We start from the raw sequence: 22,672 nt of genomic DNA on the forward strand, positions 1-22,672 counted from the left end.
GGTGGGTATTTCCTTCACCGTCGATTTATTTCTCGAGATTTCTGCTCACCACAATAGATGAAAAAATAGTTTTTTCTCTTTCTTTTTTTATCGAATCTCAAAGCAAAATGGACGATGACAGAAACACTCACACACATACATGTAAGTACAAATATATTTCCACTTCTTATATAAACAGGGACTTTTTTGTGGCCTTCCCATCAAACTGATGCACGAAATTTCCATCGAATATGGACGCATATCTCAAAGCTTTAGATGGAATTTGCATTTTCAATATCGTTTGTCTACTACTGGTACGGATATCATCTTATTTGCTTTAGATGAGCTTATTTGCCATCTATAACAATGGCGGCGCGACCAGCTAGATACGATGGATCCATTATATCCACTTAAATATCAAAATGCTCTAGCATTGGTATGGTTTTAGTCTTGGTAAATAATATATATCATGGTTGAGGTTTTAAGCTCCACAACTTGTTTGTAGAGTCAACATGTCCACCAATAAAGGTTGTAGAGTTTTTTTTTTTTGCACTGAAAAGATTATAGAGTTAACACTTAACACAAGTAAGAAATATATTGTACCACAAAATGTATTGAGAACCACTGAATAGTTGTTTTCTTATTTTGACGCTTTTTAGCGACTTAGCCCGCTAAACATTGTTTATACCAAATAACAAAAGTATAAGATAAATGTAACCATCATAATTGGCCTTCCATGTTTATTTTGTACCATTGTCGAACCATTTTCTATCTTGAAATTTTATGACCCACATATCATAAATTTGGCATTGGGGTATGTTATGATAATCTTGACTAGATTTGTGATCAAATTTTTACCCAATTTAATGTTTGGCTAACTAGTTTCTTACGTGGCCATTTTGATACAAAATAAGTGGTTATGCAACAAAAAGAAACACTAAGGTTTGGGCCAAAAGATTCACAACATTTGAAAATAGCAATGCAACAGTAAAGTGTGCATGCAACAAATTATTCCTACTCGCAACAAAAACCGTTGGTCGTAGTAAAATAAAAAAAGTAAATAAACTTTTGCATGATCGAAAACGTTTGTAGCACATCGCAAGAACCTCTGCAACATTTAAGCAAAAAAATGAGCAACAACCAAAATCATCGCAATGTCCATGTTCACAACAAAACGTACATTTGTTTAAATCATTTCGATCACATGTATCAACAACGAAAAATGGAAAAACCAAACTTGTAGCATAGGCCCAAAATCTTTGCAGCATCAATCACGTGTGTGTGACACAAACACATAGGAGTTTGTAGCATTTTGGACGCATCGTATGCTATTGAAAAATCACCAAAATACTTGCCGCGTACCATTTTCCATGGCATCCCCGATCTTGCCAATTTGGCATCGCCAATCACGATCCGGCTGGTCGGAACCTGTCGGAGGCGCGTGGAAGAGAACGGGTGTGGAGAGACATAGGAGAATGGTTAGAGGAAGTTAGAACCATAGATGCACACAAGTGAGCGACGCAGAGCGATGCGGCGGAAGTAAGGGAAGTCGATCGCATGACCCATAACAAGTGGTTTGTCTACTCTTAGTTGACTGTGGTTTTTCTTAAGTTTTGGTGGAAAGTGCAATAGTTTAGAGAAAAGTGCAATTCGTTTTTGTCGCATGTTTGTGATGGAAAAATGTTTGTGACGCCACGTCCACCGTCCTACGACTCGGATCCTTATCGTCTGACGATGACGAGTGACAACACCGGCAGGCATACGCCACCGTGGCCAGTCGCGAGTCCGCCTTGGACTGCACCAACCCACCGGTCGCCGCCGGTGCGCCGCCGCCGCTCCGCATAAGCTGGCACGTGCGGCGTGCCTAGCAGTACATAGCCACTGCACGCCTGCTGCACCGCCACCTCCCCTCATCCGCCACATCGCAACCGTCCCCTCCCGCCGCGCGTGGTAACCGAAGATGGCAACGGCCGCCTCCGCCTCCCCGCCGCCCTCCGCGCCAAAACCCCGGCCCCGGCCCCGCACCCCGGCCCGAAATCCACCCTCGCATTCCCGTGGGCCTCCCCTGAGCTCTGCCGCCGCCGCCTCCGGCAGGCTCCACGCCAGCCTCCACCTCGGCGGGGCCCGCGGCGTCGGCACCGCCAACGGCGCCGGCCTCCACGTGCTGCACCCCGACGTCACGCCGCTGGCCGTGCCCAAGATGGCCGCCGGCGCCGGGGACCAGAAGAGCATCCTGCTCTACCACTGCGAGGAGATGACGGATCTCGCCCGCCAGGTGGCCGCCCGGAACGACGACATCCAGCTCTGCTCCATCTCCTGGAGGTACCAACCCAAGCTTCCCCCTCTTCGATTCTAGTATCAATCACGTTGCTTTGTTTGTTCTTCTCCTTGGATGTTTGGATTTTAATTTGGTGCGTTCAGAATATGAATACCTTATACTGCAATTTGAGCACCAAGCTACAAATGTGCTAAATTATGTCTAGACGATTGCAACAGAAGCACTGTGTAGTCGATCAACTGACGTTGTAGCCCCAAAATTGTAGAATTGAAACCGCAGATCATCACAATGCTCTGAACTTCTGAGTTCTGATCGTAGTTATTTATAGGTAGGAACAAGGACTTTCGAATTACTACTTCTTAATCTATCTCAGCACAAGCTTATTGTCATATTAGAAAAAAAATTACACCAAACTTCTCCCGTGGGTTAACATGTGCTCAATTTTTTCAGGAAGTTTCCCGACGGATTCCCAGACTTGTTCATACCAAATGCGCAGAACATCCGTGGGAGGCATGTTGCTTTCTTAGCGTCGTTTAGCTCGCCTGGCGTCATATTTGAGCAGCTGTCGATCATATACAACCTGCCGAAGCTGTTCATTGCTTCGTTCACGCTGATCCTCCCGTTTTTCCCAACTGGGACCTCCGAGCGTATGGAAGATGAAGGGGATGTCGCGACCGCCTTTACGCTCGCTAGAAGCTTGTCGCACATACCAATATCAAGAGGTGGTCCCACCAGTCTAGTGATTTTCGATATTCATGCTTTGCAGGTAACTGAAATTCGTCCATATCATCCAGTTGACTTCTTCACCTATTCCTGTAAGGAAACCATTATGTCTAAACTTGTGTGCAACAATACATTAGGAGAGATTCTACTTTGGAGATGCGATCTTGCCATGTTTTGAGAGTGGCATCCCGTTGCTGAAAACTAGGCTTCAGGAGCTACCTGATTCTGATAACGTAAGTACGCTTGAGTCCCCATTTAACAAAAAAATGTTATTTTAATTGACAGTGCTATATGCATGTAGTCTGATACGCTCCAATATGTTTTTCAGCTAGCCATAGCTTTCCCAGATGACGGAGCATGGAAGCGCTTTTATAAGCAACTTCAACATTTTCCTATGGTAAATATGCTCTGCCCTAACACCCTAAATGCCAACATAAATTGGCATTCTTATATATTTATTGTATAGTGACTTGTTTTCCCTAAAATGTATTCAAATAGATTATATGCAACAAAGTTAGAGAAGGTGATCAAAGAATAGTTCGTATAAAAGAAGGAGATGCTAGAGGCCGTCATGTTGTTATAGTGGATGACCTGGTGCAGTCTGGTGGTACTTTGATTGAATGCCAGGTAAGAAAATTTGTTTAAGGCTTTAAACTCCTATTTTTATTGCAGTGATTATTTATGGATCTTCAACTTATGTATTCCTGTGGTTACTACCATACTTCATCAAGATTGCAAACTGATACTCTAATTTCCTGTCCAGAAAGTGTTGGCTGCTCATGGAGCAGCAAAGGTTAGTGCGTATGTGACGCATGGCATTTTCCCCAACAAGTCATTTGAGAAATTTAAGCCTGATAATGGAGGTATGTACCCATCACTAGCTTCGTAGCACTAGCATGCTATTTTTTTTTTCCTATAGTAGCTTTTTTGTTGTTTTATCTTTAGAGCTCCTGCATCAGATCAAACAATATGATTGTGAAAATTTTAGTTTCTTCCTCGGCTGATACCTTTTTAATAGTATAGGAGTATGTAGCTAAATTAGAGAAGCCGGTCGAATTTGTTGGTAAATCTATGTTTCCCTTTTTTCCTTATTTTTGACACTGATAAACTATTCATTTTTTCACCTACCGTCTACCATACAAGTTTGACTGGGGAACTGAATTCTTGAATTTTCCAAAGAGTCCTTCACCACGAGGGAAAACCATTTTTTCTTTCTTACTAAGTCAGCTTCTACCTGCAAACTTGTCCAACTGTTAGCTTTTATGGGTTGAAATAAGATATCAACGAAAGATGGCTTCCAGTTCCTACAGTGACTCCTTGCATCCTATTTCCTTGGTGTCTTGTGTGCTGGGTCATACCCTAACCTCAGTAATCACAATATTATTATGATCGTATTGTCCTAGCACCTTGAGACACTGATGTATGAAGCACTATAAAATAAAACATTGTGTTTATTCTTGCCAGTTACCCCTACAAGGTTTTTGACTCCAAATGCCGTGATTCCTAACATCATGTGATATTCCTTTTATCCTAATTTCTTGATGATACAACCACACTGATTTTTTCTTTACCCTAATGCGTTGAGACACCAATTTGAGTAAACCAATTTGAAGACACCCTCCTCTGATTGTTCATGCCAGTAGCCATCCTATAAGGTTTAAACTCTGCTGTATATTCTTCCATCCTAATTCACCATTTGTACAGTTAGGCTTCATCCTACCCTGTAAGCTGTCCTGATACAACTAAAATTCTATTGTTTAAACACCTTGTGGCAAGCACTACTCAAATGCCTTTTGATTGTTTGTGCCAATTGTCATCCCTACAAGGTTTGAACTCGAAACTTCTGTCACATAGTCATCTCTGTATACATGACTGGTGAAAGCAACTTGCGTACATTGAAATTTCAAGCACTTTCGCTAGTTCATCACTTCTAAATTGGTTGTGTTTTTCTCGAAAATTTTGTTTTGTGTTTTCTTGAACATAATTACCAACTTGTTCATTGCAAAAATTTCAGAAGGTCCAGAGCACGCCTTGAGCCACTTTTGGATTACCGACTCATGCCCTCTCACTGTCGAGGCGGTCAAGGACAGGCGGCCATTTGAAGTTCTCAGCCTGGCAGATTCAATTGCTTCTGCTCTTCAGATTTAGCAAGCAAATTTTGTCTGCTTGCTCGGCGGAGATATTGTTTGTTTAGTTCATTCTTCTAGGACACTTTGAGGCTGTCAGATTTTCTTTCCCACCTTTTGTGAAATAGTCTGTTTCTCTTTTCCCGGGAAACCTCAGATTCTTCAGTGGATTGTTGGAACGACAAAGACATTTTAGGATAGTCTGCTTAATAACATGGCTGAACAAGCTGCTGAGTCAGAGGATTATATAAATAAAATTTTCGGTCAAGTTCATCTGAGTTACATGCATTCATCTTGATTTATGTCATGATCATAGTGTCTGATCCTTGGTGGTTAGTGCCTGATAGTGCTACTTGCTTCCTGCCACTATTTAAATCTGTTTAATTTAGAGCAACTCGAACATAACCCCTGAACTTGCCCTCTCTAACACCATTTGGGAGGCCACTCCCATCAATTATTCTTAACATTTTCTTTGCGAAATGACAAACACAATACCGATATTAATTTTTTAACAAACCACAACAGCAATACCCCTTAGCTGCTAAATTGTTTTATCTACAGAAGTTAAAATAAAGAGGAAAATGAACACCTTGCAAGTTTGTTCATGTCATAAAGAGCACAACTTCGACATATACATAGGTCATTATAACATGTTCATGTCATATTACATTATTTTGCGTACAAGTTTACTCCTAAGGTTCTCATAGTATTTTCAGCGAAAAAATGTCCACACCATATTTCATGTCTTTCATATGGGAGCTTCTAAATAGCACTTCCTTCATTCTTATATATAAGGCCACTAACAATTTAATCAATAAAAAATACTTTATATAACACCAAAAATATATCATTGAAAATATTTTTCAAATATGAATTCAATGATATGCTTTTGGTGAAATATAACTCATATTATGTTGGTCAAATTATAACTTTGTAAGTCAAAGTTCACCTCAAAATGAGTGATAGCCTTATATATAAACAATATATCTTTTTAAAAAGTATACAAGACATTTATTCACATAAAAGTTTTTTTTTGTGTAATTATACAAGAGACAACTATGTTTGCCAGAGTTCTAACAATAGATGGAGTACTATCTTCATGTGTTCCCAATTCCCATGGGGTTTTTGGAGGAGATTTTCAAGAGAATACATACTTATTTGCACGGAGCAGCAATATATAAGGAGTGCTAGAATTAGTAAAACCACTGGCAGTTGCTAAATAACAACATCAGACTTTTAGCTGCGTCCATTGCTAAAATGCACATGCCTTCCGAACAAACACCTCTTGCTCATACTCTCTTTCAACATGTCTATATAATCAACATTGTCAATGAAGAGATCACACATTTCATTCATTTGTTTGCTACAAATCTCGTTTACATCTCGAATATTCGTAAGTAAATTGTCAACGGGCAGCTTACTCCACCTCTTCCAAGAAATCCTTGATCTCTGCTGGAGTTAGAACTCTGCATTTTGTAAGGGAAGTGTTACTAGCTCAAATGCAGAAAGGAATGTGAACTCTAATCAAACAGCATTATTATGACAGTTATAACCGATAGAACAGGAGTAGAAGCACAAACATATTGAACATATACTAAAAACAGCTGGCAAAGATCACTCATGACCAAAAGAAACAATAACGGAATTCACAAAAAAAAAACAATAACGGATGAGTTGAGAGTAGCACAACTTGCAAGCGGAGAAATGGAAATGTTATGACCATGTTCAGGAGTTAGAGCATCTCTAACAGAGCCCGTAAATCCCGCCGGAACTGAACTTTTCCGGCGGATTTACGGGTTCGGGCCGAAACGCGCAGATCAAAGACCAAATACATGGGCCGACCCGAATACGAAGTTCAGGGCCCGAGAAACTCCCCGCACGGCCCCTATTAAAAGGGTTCGCGGGGGGAGTTCGGTTCGCAAACCCTACTCCCCTCCGCCGTTCCTCTCCCTCCGCCGCCGCAAGTCGCTAGCTCCGACGAGCAATCCACGCGCAAGCAGCCACCGATCCGAAGTCCGCCGCCACACTATGGCCTCCCGTGGAGGTTCGGACGGCCGTGCCGCGGGATTGGGAGGCGGCGATTCGCCGTCGCGTCCGCCCGTCTTCCGCACCGAGGCAGAGCGGCGGAAGTGGAAGAGGAGCGAGGGCGTGCGCAAGAGGAGCGCTCGCCGCTGGACGAAGCCCCCAGGGAAGTTCGCGCGCTTCGCCAACCAGGGCGAGGGCTCCTCCTCCGGACAGTCGAGCCGTGCACCGCGGCTGCCCGTGGCGCCGAGCAGCGAGGAGGATGACCTCGTCCCCGCGCGGTCGCCTACCTTCTCCGCCAGGGAATACGTCCACGGCAGCGACGAGGAGGAGGCCGTCATGGCGCAGACCTGCGCCATCAGCGAGGCGCAGGCGAGGGCGCGCTTCCGCCAGGAGGAGGCCGACGCCGTCCGCCAGGTCAGGGAATACGAGGCGGCCCGCCGGGAGGCCCGCGTCCGCCAGGTCAAGCTCGAAATAGTCGAGCTTGACAAGGGCGACGCGTGAAGATCCTCCACGCCGCCGACCATTTCCACCAGCACCGGCACCACAGCGCGCCATAGGTCATATAGGCCCGCATTTTGCTAGCTAGGTTGCACTTGCCGGTGTATTAACAGTATTAACGTTTTCAATTGCAAGAACTATGTAAGTATCGATGCTCAATCGGAGCATCTATGTCATCAATATCATCGATCATCACCTCAATTTACCCGCGCCAATTCAAATTCCTCTTTTCAGTTCCATTTTACGGTTTCTATTCTGCGCCGAACTCGCGTTTTCGGTGTACTGAACTCGATGTTTTCAGTTTGCGATTTTTTCGAGCTCTACTAGAGATGCTCTTAGGAAGGGATGCAAAAAAAGAAAAAAGCAATGCTGTTGACAGAGATTTGACTTCGAATACATACTTGAATTCACGGTCAGCTCGAATAACTCCAATTTCGATGTTGTTGGCAGAGATTTGACCTTCATATCTGCAAGTCCAGAAACAGTCAGTACTCAATATAAGCTACCGAATTGGCACCATGAGACACTACTAGAAAAATGTAGCTACCCTTCTTTCAGAGTCAGAATTGCAGTATGGATGGCATCATCAAGCTCCATATCTTCTGTGTATCTACAAGTAAAAGCTATGTCAGTTAACTCATGACCATGGAGAAAAGGAAAATAAAGAACCTTGACAACATACATGCTACCTATATTAATGAATGGATGGAAGGTGATAGAGTAATAGAATGCAATTTACTATGAATCATCAGATTAAATAAAAGCAGCACTGAAACCTTAAAAGTGATAAATACTTGTGGTAATATGGATAGATCCTTTATCTACCTTTTCTCAAGAAACGTCTTTGCATTTGACACATTTTTCCCCATAGCTGATGCTTTCCAGGAGAAGTAAGATCCTGATGGGTCAACCTAAAGAAACAATGAACAATGAGAAATCCAGCATTTTTATTACCTACAGCATAATAATATGAGTATACAATAGGTGAACTTCAGTCAAAAGTAGAAGATAAGTTGTAAACCCAGCAATACACATCCAGTGCCTTGTTATTGAGATAAAATTAACATGAGAACAAATCTGAAATAGTGGGAAGGAATATAGCAAGGTCTCCAACTCTCTATCATGTAGCTCTTTGCACATACCTGATACAACTGCGGGCCATTGTCATCATACCCAGCAATCAACAGCGATACACCAAATGGTCTTACACCACTGCAACAAATAAGGTTATGGGTACAACATGTTACATCATATGTATAAGAAGTAAAATATAGTAGTGGTTTTTAACATGATGATGTAGGTCCTAATATCTATGCAGTTTGAACTGAAGTTTGTCAGACATATGTAAAGTAAATTTAAAAGTGTATGACTGTTGAGTTACATCACTGGAAAATCTAAAACCACAGTTTCTTCAGCTCACCCATTATCTGAATAACAAATTGGTCGCACACAGTTTACTATGGCCCTATATACTGAGATCGTAAATGTGTAATACATTGTTGTGTATCACAATTAAGTGACTATATCAACAGACATCACAGTTACATTACAAATTTGTGTTCTTGTTATCAAAAGCATGTTATATCAAATGACATTGTAAAGCTTTTGGGTAAAATTACCAAGTTCTTATTTTTCTTGTATTAATTTAGGTACAGCAAGTGCATGACCGTTTTCAATTTCATGACTTTTTTTTCAAGAAAACGCAAAGGACCTTTGCGTTTCATTTCATTGAATAGATAGAGTTTGTTACATTAATTAGTAAGTATATAAAAAAAAGTGTCGACTATAGTAACATACCCAGATTGTGTGAATTCCTGCATAACAGCAGCAGTCTCTCGGACAAGCTGGGTAACAGGGATGGTTTCCTGCATTTAGAAATGAGCAATAATCAGAAAACATGTTTACCAGAGAGATAATGACAAAGCATGGCTACAGGTGACCTGCACATTATTCAAAGTACTACCTCTGATCCGAATTAGTTGTCGCAGGTTCAATAAACCTAGACAGATTTAGGCAATAAATCTACAACAATTAATTTGGATCGGACGGAGTAGCAATTTATCCAATGATGTCTTTATCAAATGTGCAAGTACTTTTTTGGAATTATAAACCAAATAGTCATGAATATACCTTGTACAACCGATAATATTGCTGTGCCTGTTTCCGACTTTTTCTGACAAGAACACGAAAATCCGGACCCATCCCACTGAAAAGTGAAAACTATAGGTGAGTACACATACATGCAACAAGAGACAAATATAACTTGCAGGACACACCAAATGTCAATAACGTAGATCTGAAACTGCATTAATAGATCCATGGAGGCAAGCTGGGAGATGCAATAACCAATTTGACGAAAAATGTGGAAATTCCAATAGCTTAGCAATTAGCACAGTCTAGCTGTTGATCTCTAATGTGCACTTCTGTGGTCAAGCAATGCTCTAGGAATAACTCACACCAGTGTGTTGGGCGTTGACCCACTCCAGATAGTTTGCATGGTAATAACAAACAGAAGTTCAAATTCTATTCCCACCCATTCATCTGGTTGCTTAAAAAGGGTGAATGGTTCATGCTTACAACAAGATACCATACATTAATTGAGCTCTCAATAAGCTAGTTTCCTTGCATACATGGACATATTTTAAAATTTTGCCTTTTTGGGGGCGTCTAGTACAAGGTGAATCACAGAAATGCAAGAACCTTCAAACAACTTGTTCATTTTATCCTTCTATATGTCCGTACACCAGTAGACCAGCAATGAAAGTGAAAATAAAATGTAGCACTAGCACCTAACACAGCAAGACTATCTCAGACATCATTGAAATAAAGAATATTAACCAATACAACATTAAGTTGGGGTAAGGGTAATACAGTAACATAAGTAACTACTTTTAGAATAGTTGAAATATATCCAAGATAGAAAAATGAATTACAATATTAAGCAACAATGGAAAATACCTATAGACAACTCCAATATTTGGAGACAATGACTGAATCTTTTGCACCTATGAATCCCGACTCCCACCGTATGAGCTCGCGGTTCCCCGCCACCGGCTTCCTCGTGCCGCCCCTGGCCGAATGAGGATGGTAGAAGGGCCGGAGATGGTTAGGCGGCGCGCAGTTGACCACGGCAGCGCAGTGCGCGGGGGTCTTTGGGAATCGGGAGTAGCTCGTGGTGGCGGCCGGCCACACCGGCGTGAAAGGGAAACGGGCGCCGGCGTCCTTGAGCTGCAGCAAGGAGAACCGGCGACGCGGGTGGAGGCAGGGCCCTCCCTCCGCGGCTGCCCGCGCCCTGCACAGCTCGCCCGCTCTGCTCCACTGGCAGCCACTGCCTTTCCTGCTCGGCAACGAATTCCCTGCGGACGCCCCGCTCAGGCGCGACTCCGCCCCGTCCTTGCCCTCCTCGGGCGGCCGCCGGGATCCTACGCGACGGTGATTCAGAAGAGGCACCGGCAGGGGATACGGTGGTGCTGGTTGGTCGGGGTAGGGAGCGCTTGGCTGGTCCTCCAGCGAAGTGGGCGGAAAGAATGAGATTCATCTTTGAACGCGTCTAACCCACGATGGCGTGCGGCCAGAACAGCGAGCGCTCCGTGCGTCCGTCCGAAAGAAAATAGGCCGTTTGAAAGGGGGGGAGGTCGAACCATCAGCGACGGACACCCAGGTGATGTTGTTCGTCTTGGAGTTCGTGTTCGATTCGATCTCCAACAAGTTGGAGCGGATTAAGGAAATCTGCACTTCCGTCTTGGATTGTGATACAAGAATCTCCGAGTTGATCAACAAGACGCAGTACAACCTGATAAGAATAAAACTGGTGGCCGCAGTCAATCTCCACAAAGGCAAAATATCCATGGAGCCTGCCGAGGGGAGCCATGGCACTCCGGCCGCCGTTGAGAAGGGAGAGGAGGGCGCCACTTGCACCGAGGCCGCAAAATTGGAGGAGACGGGAGAGGAAAGCGCCACTTGCACTGATGCAACAGAATTGAAGGAACCTGCCCAGGAGATGATGGAGGAGAAGATGCAGACTAACGACTTCTTTAATATCTGCTGTGGCACCTTTCTATCCAAGTTGTCCAATTTATTCAGCAGATCATGGGAAGAAGATGATACGAGTGAGTACTCCCTTTAGGCTGCTTTTCTTCCCTTCATACTACTTGTGCTGCTGCATCTCCAAAGGTTTTACTTTACTTGTACTAGTGACCGATCTAAATCTTATTCTGTTTTCATTCTTGGTCGGTGGCTGGCTGCAGCGTCATTGAGTCCGATGCACTTCACGCACACTCCTACACCGCCGGGTGATGCTGCTTCCGTCGCCACCACCCTGCAGATATTCTCTGTCAAACTCGAAGAGATAAAGGAGGAAGCTCTCGGTTCGAATTGGCCGCTGGATGTGTATGGCACGATTGTTGCCCGTGACTCTGTGGATCGCAATCGCAACGTTCTCTTCCACCGTGCAAGGAATAACTGCCAAATACTCAAGGAAAAGGTCCGCTCAGTTTCTCTTTACTTCCTTTTGCTTGCATCTTAATTTGTTTGTTTTTTTCTTATAATTGTTGGGATGACAATCAATGCAGGAGGCTAGTTTGCATTTGATTGGCCCGTCTCGTGCAATCGTTGCCATAGACCCTGTCGACTTCGAAATCGAACTGAAAGTAAAGGGCAGCAGCACAAAGTCATCACAAGATAGAGTGCTGATGCGTCAGACCTTCATCTACAGCGGCGGTAGTGAGAGCACTCTGTTGAGCAATACCAACTGCAAAATCATGTTACAGTGTGCCAAGTTAGAAAACACGGTCCAGGCAACTGTAGTGTCTGTCCGTGTTATTAATTGGAGGAAGAGGGCATGGCCTTTTAGACATGGTGGTAAAGTTAGTTGCGTTGCCAAGGGGTCTGTTAAACCTCAAGTTGGAGGAAAAAAGGTTGTACTCCAACATCAACTGTCGATGGCTAACAGTTCCCAGGGTTACCTTCATTTGTCCAGGCATGCTGTTTCAGTGGAGTTAAACGGAGAGCTGGGAGTTATCATCAGCTCGCCCAAACACAGTGGCCATATCTTCTTCCCAGCCCAGGAATGCAAATCAAGTCGGGGCATCTGTCATCTTGGCCCCTATGAGGTGGAGGTGACTGTTGCTTGGTCACTGCTTATTCAAGACAAGCGGTGTTTTATCTCGAGGGAGGAATGTGTGGATGATGGTCAGGCGTTCGAGCATACTGCGAAGGTGATCCAGAGGAGGAAGATAACATCGGTGACTCGGTCAGCCACGAAGATCTACTCCTTGCTCGATCTTATCTCCAAGAGTGTCATGAAGCTGAAAACCGAGCCAAAGCTGAGGATTAGCGACTTCAGCATTAGTGAGGTCCAGATGCACATGAATTACATATACTTCGACGTGTCCAGTTTGCTGCAGATGATGGAGAAAGTGCACAAGGGTTACTCAGCAACTGATAGGCAGGCGCCTAGGACCTACTATAAATACGGCTTGAATGCAATCTTCAATGGGTTGCACCAGCTCTGCACCCAGTTGGATCAGATGGGGCTTCTTAGTTACAAGGGGGAATCCCAATCGTTTTCCGAGTTGTTCAGGGACAACATCACCAAAATCAAATTGGATGAACTAGAGCCACCGGTAACCTCCATGGAGAATGTGGAGGCAGCCAAGGGGAAGGACCAGGTGTCACCGAGCATTTCCTCTTCCACAAACATTAAATTTGAGATAGAGGAAGCCAAGGAGATGGGAGGGGAAGAGGAAGATTGCGATGTGCCTCAGACTGAGCAGGAGTACTTTGAGTACTACCGCCAGGGCTGGGTATACAATTGGTCCATATTTTGTGGCACCTTCACACAGACGAGTGAGTAACCATTCGCTCGCCCTACTTATCTGCTCATTGTTTCCTACTGCATTTGGTATCATTCCTTCATTCCTTAATAAGGGAAGGTATTTACTTTATTACTCCTCGTACCAGCCAAATGAATTCTCTAAACAGTCTTCCTTTTTGATTGGTGGCTGCAGCATCATTGAGTCCGATGCACTTTACACACAGTACACTGGGACACAGCCCACGTGGTGCTTTGGTCGATAACACTCTGCAGATATACTCCATGAAAGTCACAAATATAGAAAATGATTCTGGCTTGAACTGGCCGCTGCGGGTGTACGGCGTAGTTGCTGCACGAGACACAGTGGATCGCAATCGCAACATTCTCTTCTCCCGTCAGAGGAATAACTGCCAAATACTCACTCCACAGGTTTGTATAGTATTTTTTTCTTCTATTTTCTGTTTCCTGATTAGGAAAAGCATGTAGTTAAGAACACATATCAAGCACTAAACAATAGGCAAGAAGTAGAAATAATGCAAAACTGAATAATCAACGGAAAATGCAGGATCCATTTTTGCACTTGACTGGTCCATCTCGTGCAATTGTGACTGCGGAACCTGCTGACGTGGAAATCGAGCTGAAAGTGAAGGGCACAACAAAGTCTGAAGATAGCGTGTTGATGAGCCATCTCTGGCACTACAGCAGCAGTTATCAAGGGCTACGCACTCTATATACCCCTCTGGAAGGAAACTATTGCACATTGGTGTTAAGCGCAGAGCAACTTGGAGCCTCAGTCCAGGCAACCATCGTGGGTATCCGTGTCTGTGTTCCTGAAGGGAAACCAAGTCCTTTTGAGTATGGCGGCCGAGTTGTTTGCTCCTCTCTACCTTGGAGGAAAGGCAAGTTGCCCGACTCTCAACACATTGCTGCTGACCCCTCATTTCGGCAAGTTGTGCTTCAAGATGGATCAATGACTTGTTGTTCAAAGGGTTACCTTAATCTATCAAGGCATGTCGTCTCTGTTAAATTGCGGGGAAAGCTTGAAGTTGTGATTGAAGCCAAATCGCGATGTGGGGCTATGGCTCGGAAGTCAGTAGTATCCATGGATGCCCAGGGGTGCAATATATCTGAGGATGTATGTCGCCTTGGGGACTCTGAGCTGAAGATCACTGTTGCTTGGTCCCATCTTGTTGAGAGCAAGGCGTTGGTCTCGACGCTATGAAAGAAGTTGTATTTTCATTTAGTGTTTCAGTAGCGTATGGATTGATAGTATCAAAAATATTTGTGTGTCGTAATATATTATTATGTAGGGATGTAATGTGAAGTATCTCGACTAGTAAACCTCTATTTATGTATATCCCTCTAGCTCTACTTTTTTGTGTTTAGCAGATCAATGTTCTTTTGGTACCAAGAGCTCCCTGATTCTGGTAATTCTTCTTTCTTGACTTACAGACAAATCGAATGCTGAGTGTTGGGCCTAGAACTCTCCTGCTATGAAAGTAGGTATGCTGAGTGTTGGGACTAGACAGTGGAGTTTTAGTCACACAACTTATCCGCGATTTACTGATTCTGGATAGTGTGTTACGTGTCACATATGGACTAGTGATAAGCGCATGGGTATTTTTGTGGTTATGTTGAAGTTTGCTGAGATGATCCTTTTCGTTCTGTCATTCTGAAACCCTGCAGAGTTCCTGAGGAATAGCGAAAATGGTTGGGACGAAGGTAATGGATTCCGTGTACGAGGTGGGCCTTGTCTTTGGAGCCAGACATCTGCAAGCAGGACCAGTGGAAGGCCAAGGTGGTCAGTCAGACTTATGTGGCAACGATGCTGGCGAGAAGCGATGTCGGAGACGTGGCCTTGGTTGTGGTATTTGGCTCTTCTCCGGCGTGTCCGTAGGTTTGCCTTGGCTTGTTTGTTGGTATGAAGTCGAAGCTGCGGTGGTCCGCTCGGTGATCTTCCGTGGCGCCAGTCTTGCCTGGTTCTACTTTGCAGTTCTTCATTAGAGTCGGAGCTACATTCTTTTGTGGTAGGTGGCTGAGTTCTGCCGCAGCACGGCCTCTATAGGGTAAGGTTGGCATCGCCTAGAGTTTTGGGTTGGCCATGTTGCCTCCTAGGGGCGAAGTGCTTGCATGCTGCCTGGACTTGGCTTTGGTGGCTTGAGTGTGGGGTATCCAATGTGTGCCACTCAGCGTTGCTGTGATGGTTTTCGTCCAGTTTTTATGGTTTTCGTCCAGTTTTTCACTAATAAACTAGGCATTCTTTTTTTAATCAATGGATGAGGCAAATCTTTTGCCTCCGTTTTAAGGAAAAAATATATATTGTCCCATGGGGTTGTTGGAGGAGGTTCTCAGGATAACATATATGCACGGAGCGGCAATATATAAGGAATGCTAGAATTCGAAAAACCACTGACAGTTGCTAATTAACAGCAGCAGACTGTTGATCGTGTCTATTGCTAAAAGGCACCTGTTCGTAAGGGATGCGAGACACCTCTTCCTCATACCCTCTGTCTATATAGTCAACACCATCAATACAAAGATCACACATTTCATTCATTTTGTTTGCTACCAGTCTCGTTTACATCTCGAATCTTCAACAAGCAAATTTTTCAACGGGCAGCTTACTCCACCTCTTCCAAGAAATCCTTGATCTCTGCTGGAGTTAGGACTCTGCATATTGTAAGGAAAGTGTTACTAGTCCAAACGTTGAAAGGAATTTGCCCTCTAACCAAACAGCCTTATTATGACAGTTATAACCGATAAAACAGGAGTAGAAGCGCAAACATATCGAACATATGGTGAAAACAGCAGGCAAAGACTACTTATTACCAACTACATGAACAAAAGAAACAAGAACAAAACAGTTGAGAGTAGTGCAACTTGCAAGCAAAGAAATGGAAATTGTTATGACCATGTTCATTAGGAAGGGATGCAAAAAGATCTCAATGTTGGAAGAGATTGGACTTTGTATACGTACTTGAATTCACGGTCAGCTCGAATAACTCCAATTTCAATGTTGTTGGCAGAGATTTGACCTTCATATCTGCAAGCCCAGAAACAGTCAGTACTCAACAAGCTACCGAATTGGCACCATAAGACGCTACTAGCAAAATGTAGCTACCCTTCTTTTAGAGTCAGAATTGCAGTATGGATGGCATCATCAAGCTCCATATCTTCTGTGTATCTACAAGTAAAAGCTATGTCAGTTAACTCATGACCATGGAGAAAAGGAAAATAAAGAACCTTGACAACATACATGCTGCCTATATTGATGAATGGATGGAAGGTGATAGAGTAATAGAATGCAATTTATTATGATCATCAGATTTAATAAAAGCAGCACTGAAGCCTTAAAAGTGATAAATACTTGTTGTAATATGGATAGATCCTTTATCTACCTTTTCTCAAGAAACGTCTTTGCATTTGACACATTTTTCCCCATAGCTGATGCTTTCCAGGAGAAGTAAGATCCTGATGGGTCAACCTAAAGAAACAATGAACAATGAGAAATCCAGCATTTTTATTACCTACAGCATAATAATATGAGTATACAATAGGTGAACTTCAGTCAAAAGTAGTAGAAGATAAGTTGTAAACCGAACAATACACATCTAGTGCCTTGTTATTGAGACAAAATTAACATGAGAATAAATCTGAAATAGTGGGAAGGAAAATAGCAAGGTCTCTAACAATCTATCATGTAGCTCTTTGCACATACCTGATACAGCTGCGGGCCATTGTCATCATACCCAGCAATCAACAGTGAGACACCAAATGGTCTTACACCGCTGCAACAAATAAGGTTATGGGTACAACATGTTACATCGTATGTATAAGAAGTAAAATATAGTAGTGGTTTTTAACATGATGGTGTAGGTCTTAATATCTATGCAGTTTGAACTGAAGTTTGTCAGACATATGCAAAATAAATTTAAATGTGTATGACTGTTCAGTTACGTGACTGGTAATTCTAAAACCGCAGTTTCTTGAGCTCACCCATTATCTGAATAACAAATTGGTCGCACACAGTTTACTATGGCCCTATATACTGAGATTATAAATGTGTAATACATTGTTGTGTATCACAATTAAGTGACTATATCAACAGACATCACAGTTACATTACAAATTTGGGTTCTTGTTATCAAAAGCAGGTTATATCAAATGGTATTGTAAAACTTTTGGATAAATTACCAAGGTCTTATTTTTCTTGTAGTAATTTAGGTACAGTAAGTGCATGATCGGTTTTAATTTCATAACTCATTTTTTCAAGAAAACGCAAAGGACATTTGCGTTTCATTTCATTGGATAGATTTGTTACATTAATTAGTAAGTATATAAAAAAAAAGTGTCAACTATAGTAACATACCCAGATTGTGTGAATTCCTGCATAACAGCAGCAGTCTCTCGGACAAGCTGGGTAACAGGGATGGTTTCCTGCATTTAGAAATGAGCAATAATCAAAAAACATGTTTACCAGAGAGATAATGACAAAGCATGGCTACAGGTGTCCTGCAAATTATACAAAGTACTACCTCTGATCCAAATTAGTTGTCACAGGTTCAATAAACCTAGACAGATTTAGGCAATAAATCTATAACAATTAATTTGGATCGGACGGAGTAGCAATTTATCCAATGATGTCTTTATCACATGTGCAAGTACTTTTTTGGAATTATAAACCAAATAGTCATGAATATACCTTGTACAACCGATAATATTGCTGTGCCTGTTTCCGACTTTTTCTGACAAGAACACGAAAATCCGGACCCATCCCACTGAAACGTGAAAACAATAGGTGAGTACACATACATGCAACAAGAGACAAATATAAATTGCAGGACACACCAAATGTCACTAACGTAGATTCAAAACTGCATTAATAGATCCATGGTGGCAAGCTGGGAGATGCAATAACCAATTTAACGAAAAATGTGGTTATTCCAATTGCTTAGCAATTAGCACAGTCTAGCTGTTGATCTCTAATGTGCACTTCTGTGGTCAAGCAATGCTCTAGGAATAACTCACACCAGTGTGTTGAGCCGTTGACCCACTCCAGATAGTTTGCATGGTAATAACAAACAGAAGTTCAAATTCTATTCCCACCCATTCATCTGGTTGCTTAAAAAGGGTGAATGGTTCATGCTTTCAACGAGATACCATACATTAATTGAGCTATCAATAAGCTAGTTTCCTTGCATATATGGACATATTTTAAAATTTTGCCTTTTGAGGGGCGTCTAGTACAAGGTGAATCGCAGAAATGCAAGAACCTTCAAACAACTTGTTCATTTTATCCTTCTATATGTCCATACACCAGTACACCAGCAATGAAAGTGAAAATAAAATGTAGCACTAGCGCTTTCAACGAGATACCATACATTAATTGAGCTATCAATAAGCTAGTTTCCTTGCATATATGGACATATTTTAAAATTTTGCCTTTTGAGGGGCGTCTAGTACAAGGTGAATCGCAGAAATGCAAGAACCTTCAAACAACTTGTTCATTTTATCCTTCTATATGTCCATACACCAGTACACCAGCAATGAAAGTGAAAATAAAATGTAGCACTAGCACCTAACACAGAAAGACTATCTCAGACATCATTGAAATAAAGAATATTAACCAATACAACATTAAGTTGGGGTAAGGGTAATACAGTAACATAAGTAACTACGTTTAGAATAGTTGAAATATATCCAAGATAGAAAAATGAATTACAATATTAAGCAACAGTGGAAAATACCTATAGACAACTCCAATATTTGGAGTCAATGACTGAATCTTTTGCACCTAGAAATTAGCAGAAACAAATTCGTTAGTATTTTTTGATATATCAAAAGACGTCAAGCAGAGAAGAAATTTAAATTAAGGGTGATATTGCACTTACAGATGTTTCGTCCACTAAAATAGAAGGCAATTTCTTCTCTGTGGCGATAACTACACCATTGGCAGCTACAAACATGACGCATATATCTCAGAATCAATAAAAATTCATATATCTCAGAACAAACATGACGCATATATCTCAGAAGTGAAAATGCTGTAGATTATGACCATGACCACGTATAGTAGATACAATAGAATAGTGAAAATACTGATAAAATATATGTGGCATACATACTAAGCTAAAATTCATCAATCATTAGTAATTAGTAATTAGTATAATAGAAGAAAGATATGTACTAGTGCTAATGTAGCTATATAAAGAAGGCATGTCAAACATTAAGTTATTTACGTGATATCAAACATCAGTTTCAGAGTCAGTTGTCAATAAAATATCATAGGCAGAAAACTAAGATACTGCTTTTTAACCTTAACAACACAAAACAACTGGTTGGTATGCTGAAAAGAAAGCTACCTGGTGTGCTGGAAGGAAGATAACACATAATGTGCAATTTTGCATTTATCATGAATTTATGATTCCAAGTCCCACAGGGACTCGGTGACCAGACATCACACGGCAACTCTACCAGTAAGCAAAAAGAATTGAGCAACTCCTAGGTCAATATAAATCCAGCTATGCAAAGAAGACGCTCTAACAGTTTCCCTGGAACATCCAAACACAACAAGCGAGGAAGAACTCCAAACTTTGCACTGGACGTGCTCCTACAAACTAAGTTGTTCAGAGATCACCGAATATTTCCGAAAATATGTTATACTCCGTAGCAAATATCAACTTCGAACTCATAAGCGACCATGCCCAGCTGAATACAGTAGGGCATAGTGCTTACGAATTATTTCTTATGTGGTTACCCCCCTTGGCATTGGAACCCTGAATTTATGCAGATTAACGATTTCCATGGCACATTAAGCATAAAGCATCAATATGCAATTGGCAAGACCCACAGCTAGTTGTGTAAATAAATACTACCACGTGATCCTGCGCTGACAAAGATAGAAGATAAAACCAAACTAAAGCAGAGACATTATCAATGGCATAAATCATATGATGTCGAATCCTAAAGTACGAACTTTCACACATGAGAAACAAGAATGGAAACCATCCGTATTGACCTAATGTTATCTGAAATACGTAAAACCCACACATTGCTATCTAAATCAAAACTAGTCTAAAATCGCAAAACTTGGCCTGCAAATCGATGCTGGCAGCGCAAGACCACTAATAGCTGAAAGTACAAGGCAAGTTTACTTCACGGATCATCACACCTTTGATGCCAAGCGAGGTCTGGCCGGATCCGACAGCTGTAAGCGCATGCTCGATCTGCACCAGCTTTCCTGACGGGCTGCAATGAAAAATATGGAAAATGTTAGATCTTTTTCTTTCGAGAATGACAGGGGGATAAAATTGCCACCGTTTGCTATACTAACTCGAAAGTAAGATAGCAGCATCGTGAGAAAGTTGCACTTTTAGTGTGGGTATACAAAGAAGCAACCCAGGCATAGGTGCAAAGGAACAAGAGATAACGGCGAGGCCGAGAATTACTTCCGCAAGTAGTACCCCCAACAGGATTCAGGACAGCGGTGAAATTAGCGAATTTGTCTGGGTAACCAGAAAGAGCTAATCGTGAAGGAAGGGACTCGAGGGTAGGCGCGCTCCAGGACAAGAATGAGGCGGATCTCGCAGAGAGGGAGAGGGAGCCGGCACACCGATCCAGTGCAGCCGGCCAGCCAGCTGCCGCGCCGGCGAGGGAGGCGAGGGGGAGTGGGCGCATCAAATCGTGGCGGCGCGGACGCCGACGCCAGCGCGCAGGAGCAGCTCGAGTCCACCGCCGATCTAGAAGAGCCGGAGGGGTGAGCGCCATATCTGAACACGGAAGGCGCAAGAAACCGGATGCGTACTTGGCCGAACGGCGGGAACTTCCAGGGAGAGATTGCTGGGCGATTTCGCTCGTGGAGGCGGCGGGACTTCGCCCAACCCAGGGACGGCGCGGGACGAGCACAGAGATGGCGCGCCGAAGTCTATGGAGGGAAGGGGACAAGACCGACGAGAGAGAAGAGAGAGAGAGCACGAACCTGAAGGTGGTGAGGGAGAAGGAGTACTGGCTGTCGCCCATGGCCGTAGCGCGGACAACCTCGTCGGAATCTTCGGGTTGCGACGGGAGATCGGATGGAGCGAGCGAAGCGGGCTGCTGAAGAAAAGGGGAGAAGGAGACCGAAGCAGTGTCGAACGCGAAGAGGAAGAGGAAAACGGAGACGAGCGGAGTGTTTCGCAAGAAGATGATTCTGGGCCCAATCCTTTGCAATTACCCAAGAGCCAACCAGACGAATTTTTGGGCCTTATGAGAAGCCAGATAGTGGGCCTTTATGTAAACTGGAGGAACTTCTCATAAAAAATATGAGAATATCCACAATATACCATTACACAAAACCGAACTTGCCAAAATGCCATCGTCGTTCTGGTTTTTGATGCCACAGTACCATTATGCACTAACTCAGACAAATATTCATAAAAAAAGATTTACATGCCCTTGCCTCTTCACACACGGGCAGCAACATTTCAACACCAGATCAAGCATTCGACGGTAACAGTCTTGCACCATATGACAGCATTCCAGAAGCGCTTCAGAAAATTCACGCATTCGGACAACAACAAATTCACAACATTCAGTAACATTTTCGTAGGCAAATTGGCAGCATTCATTCCAGGAACACTACATTAACAGTTTGACAACATTTTCAACGGTTTCAGCGGCAATATACTAGCAACATCAACGACATAACATCACACAATATAAGAACATATAGCATGATAATTTCATGTCCCAACGATCGCCAAAAGGATGACACTAGTAGTTCAATATATAACTACACATCAAAAGTAGATCTCATAGCCAACTGAACTTGTTTGAGTGTGCTATTATAGTACTTTTACTCCTTGTAGGTGCACTAGGAGGTGAAGAAGCATTTTCCATGGCTGGTGCCATTGACCTTGCCATTGGGCTTGATGTTGCAATAGAAGGTTGAGAAACTTGCTTAGTTGGCGTGCAGGGATGGGTAGTAGTGGTTGTTGCAGTTTTGTTTGTCTTTTGCCTACATGAAAACATATTGTTCTACCTTCTCTCATATGCAGCTTTAAACTTGGCTATCGAGAAGCAATCATCGACATATTATTCTACCTTCTCTCCTCTAGAGAATATGAAATGGAGAGCATGTGTACAAGGCTTACTACCTATTTGCCAACATCTATAAGAGCATTCCTTTTTCCCAAGTCAAATGTGTGCCTCCATCCATTTCCTGATATCTCGGCTATGGTTGGTGTTGCT

At 42.8% G+C, this 22,672-nt stretch overlaps 3 protein-coding genes and 1 pseudogene across 3 annotated transcripts; 2 read left to right on the top strand and 2 right to left on the bottom strand.

Annotated features, from left to right (window-relative positions):
* The first annotated feature begins 1,939 nt into the window (after nucleotides 1–1,939).
* On the top strand, nucleotides 1,940–5,388 carry LOC124661816 (annotated as a pseudogene).
* Nucleotides 5,389–6,441: 1,053 nt separating this feature from the next.
* LOC124666255 (proteasome subunit alpha type-2-like) lies at nucleotides 6,442–10,876 on the bottom strand. The gene is made up of 8 exons (XM_047203599.1): nucleotides 10,588–10,876; nucleotides 9,760–9,835; nucleotides 9,427–9,494; nucleotides 8,772–8,841; nucleotides 8,455–8,540; nucleotides 8,177–8,239; nucleotides 8,031–8,096; nucleotides 6,442–6,572 (listed from the first exon to the last, which is right to left on the bottom strand). Exons 2-8 carry the CDS (start codon nucleotides 9,829–9,831, stop codon nucleotides 6,524–6,526), a joined length of 474 nt encoding a protein of 157 aa, XP_047059555.1. The 5' UTR covers nucleotides 9,832–9,835; nucleotides 10,588–10,876; the 3' UTR covers nucleotides 6,442–6,523.
* A 380-nt stretch (nucleotides 10,877–11,256) lies between these two features.
* Nucleotides 11,257–14,695, top strand: LOC124665376. The gene is made up of 5 exons (XM_047202787.1): nucleotides 11,257–11,738; nucleotides 11,877–12,112; nucleotides 12,201–13,476; nucleotides 13,638–13,873; nucleotides 14,010–14,695. The coding sequence occupies exons 1-5, from the start codon at nucleotides 11,294–11,296 to the stop codon at nucleotides 14,664–14,666; spliced, it is 2,850 nt and encodes a 949-aa protein (XP_047058743.1). The 5' UTR covers nucleotides 11,257–11,293; the 3' UTR covers nucleotides 14,667–14,695.
* A 1,127-nt stretch (nucleotides 14,696–15,822) lies between these two features.
* On the bottom strand, nucleotides 15,823–21,555 carry LOC124660835 (proteasome subunit alpha type-2). The gene is made up of 11 exons (XM_047198669.1): nucleotides 21,423–21,555; nucleotides 20,616–20,692; nucleotides 19,336–19,400; nucleotides 19,192–19,238; nucleotides 18,147–18,222; nucleotides 17,814–17,881; nucleotides 17,163–17,232; nucleotides 16,843–16,928; nucleotides 16,566–16,628; nucleotides 16,422–16,487; nucleotides 15,823–16,114 (listed from the first exon to the last, which is right to left on the bottom strand). The coding sequence occupies exons 1-11, from the start codon at nucleotides 21,461–21,463 to the stop codon at nucleotides 16,066–16,068; spliced, it is 708 nt and encodes a 235-aa protein (XP_047054625.1). The 5' UTR covers nucleotides 21,464–21,555; the 3' UTR covers nucleotides 15,823–16,065.
* Nucleotides 21,556–22,672: the final 1,117 nt, after the last annotated feature.

This window comes from Lolium rigidum, chromosome 6 (genome assembly GCF_022539505.1).
Source record: "Lolium rigidum isolate FL_2022 chromosome 6, APGP_CSIRO_Lrig_0.1, whole genome shotgun sequence".
Classification (NCBI taxonomy): Eukaryota; Viridiplantae; Streptophyta; class Magnoliopsida; order Poales; family Poaceae; genus Lolium; species Lolium rigidum.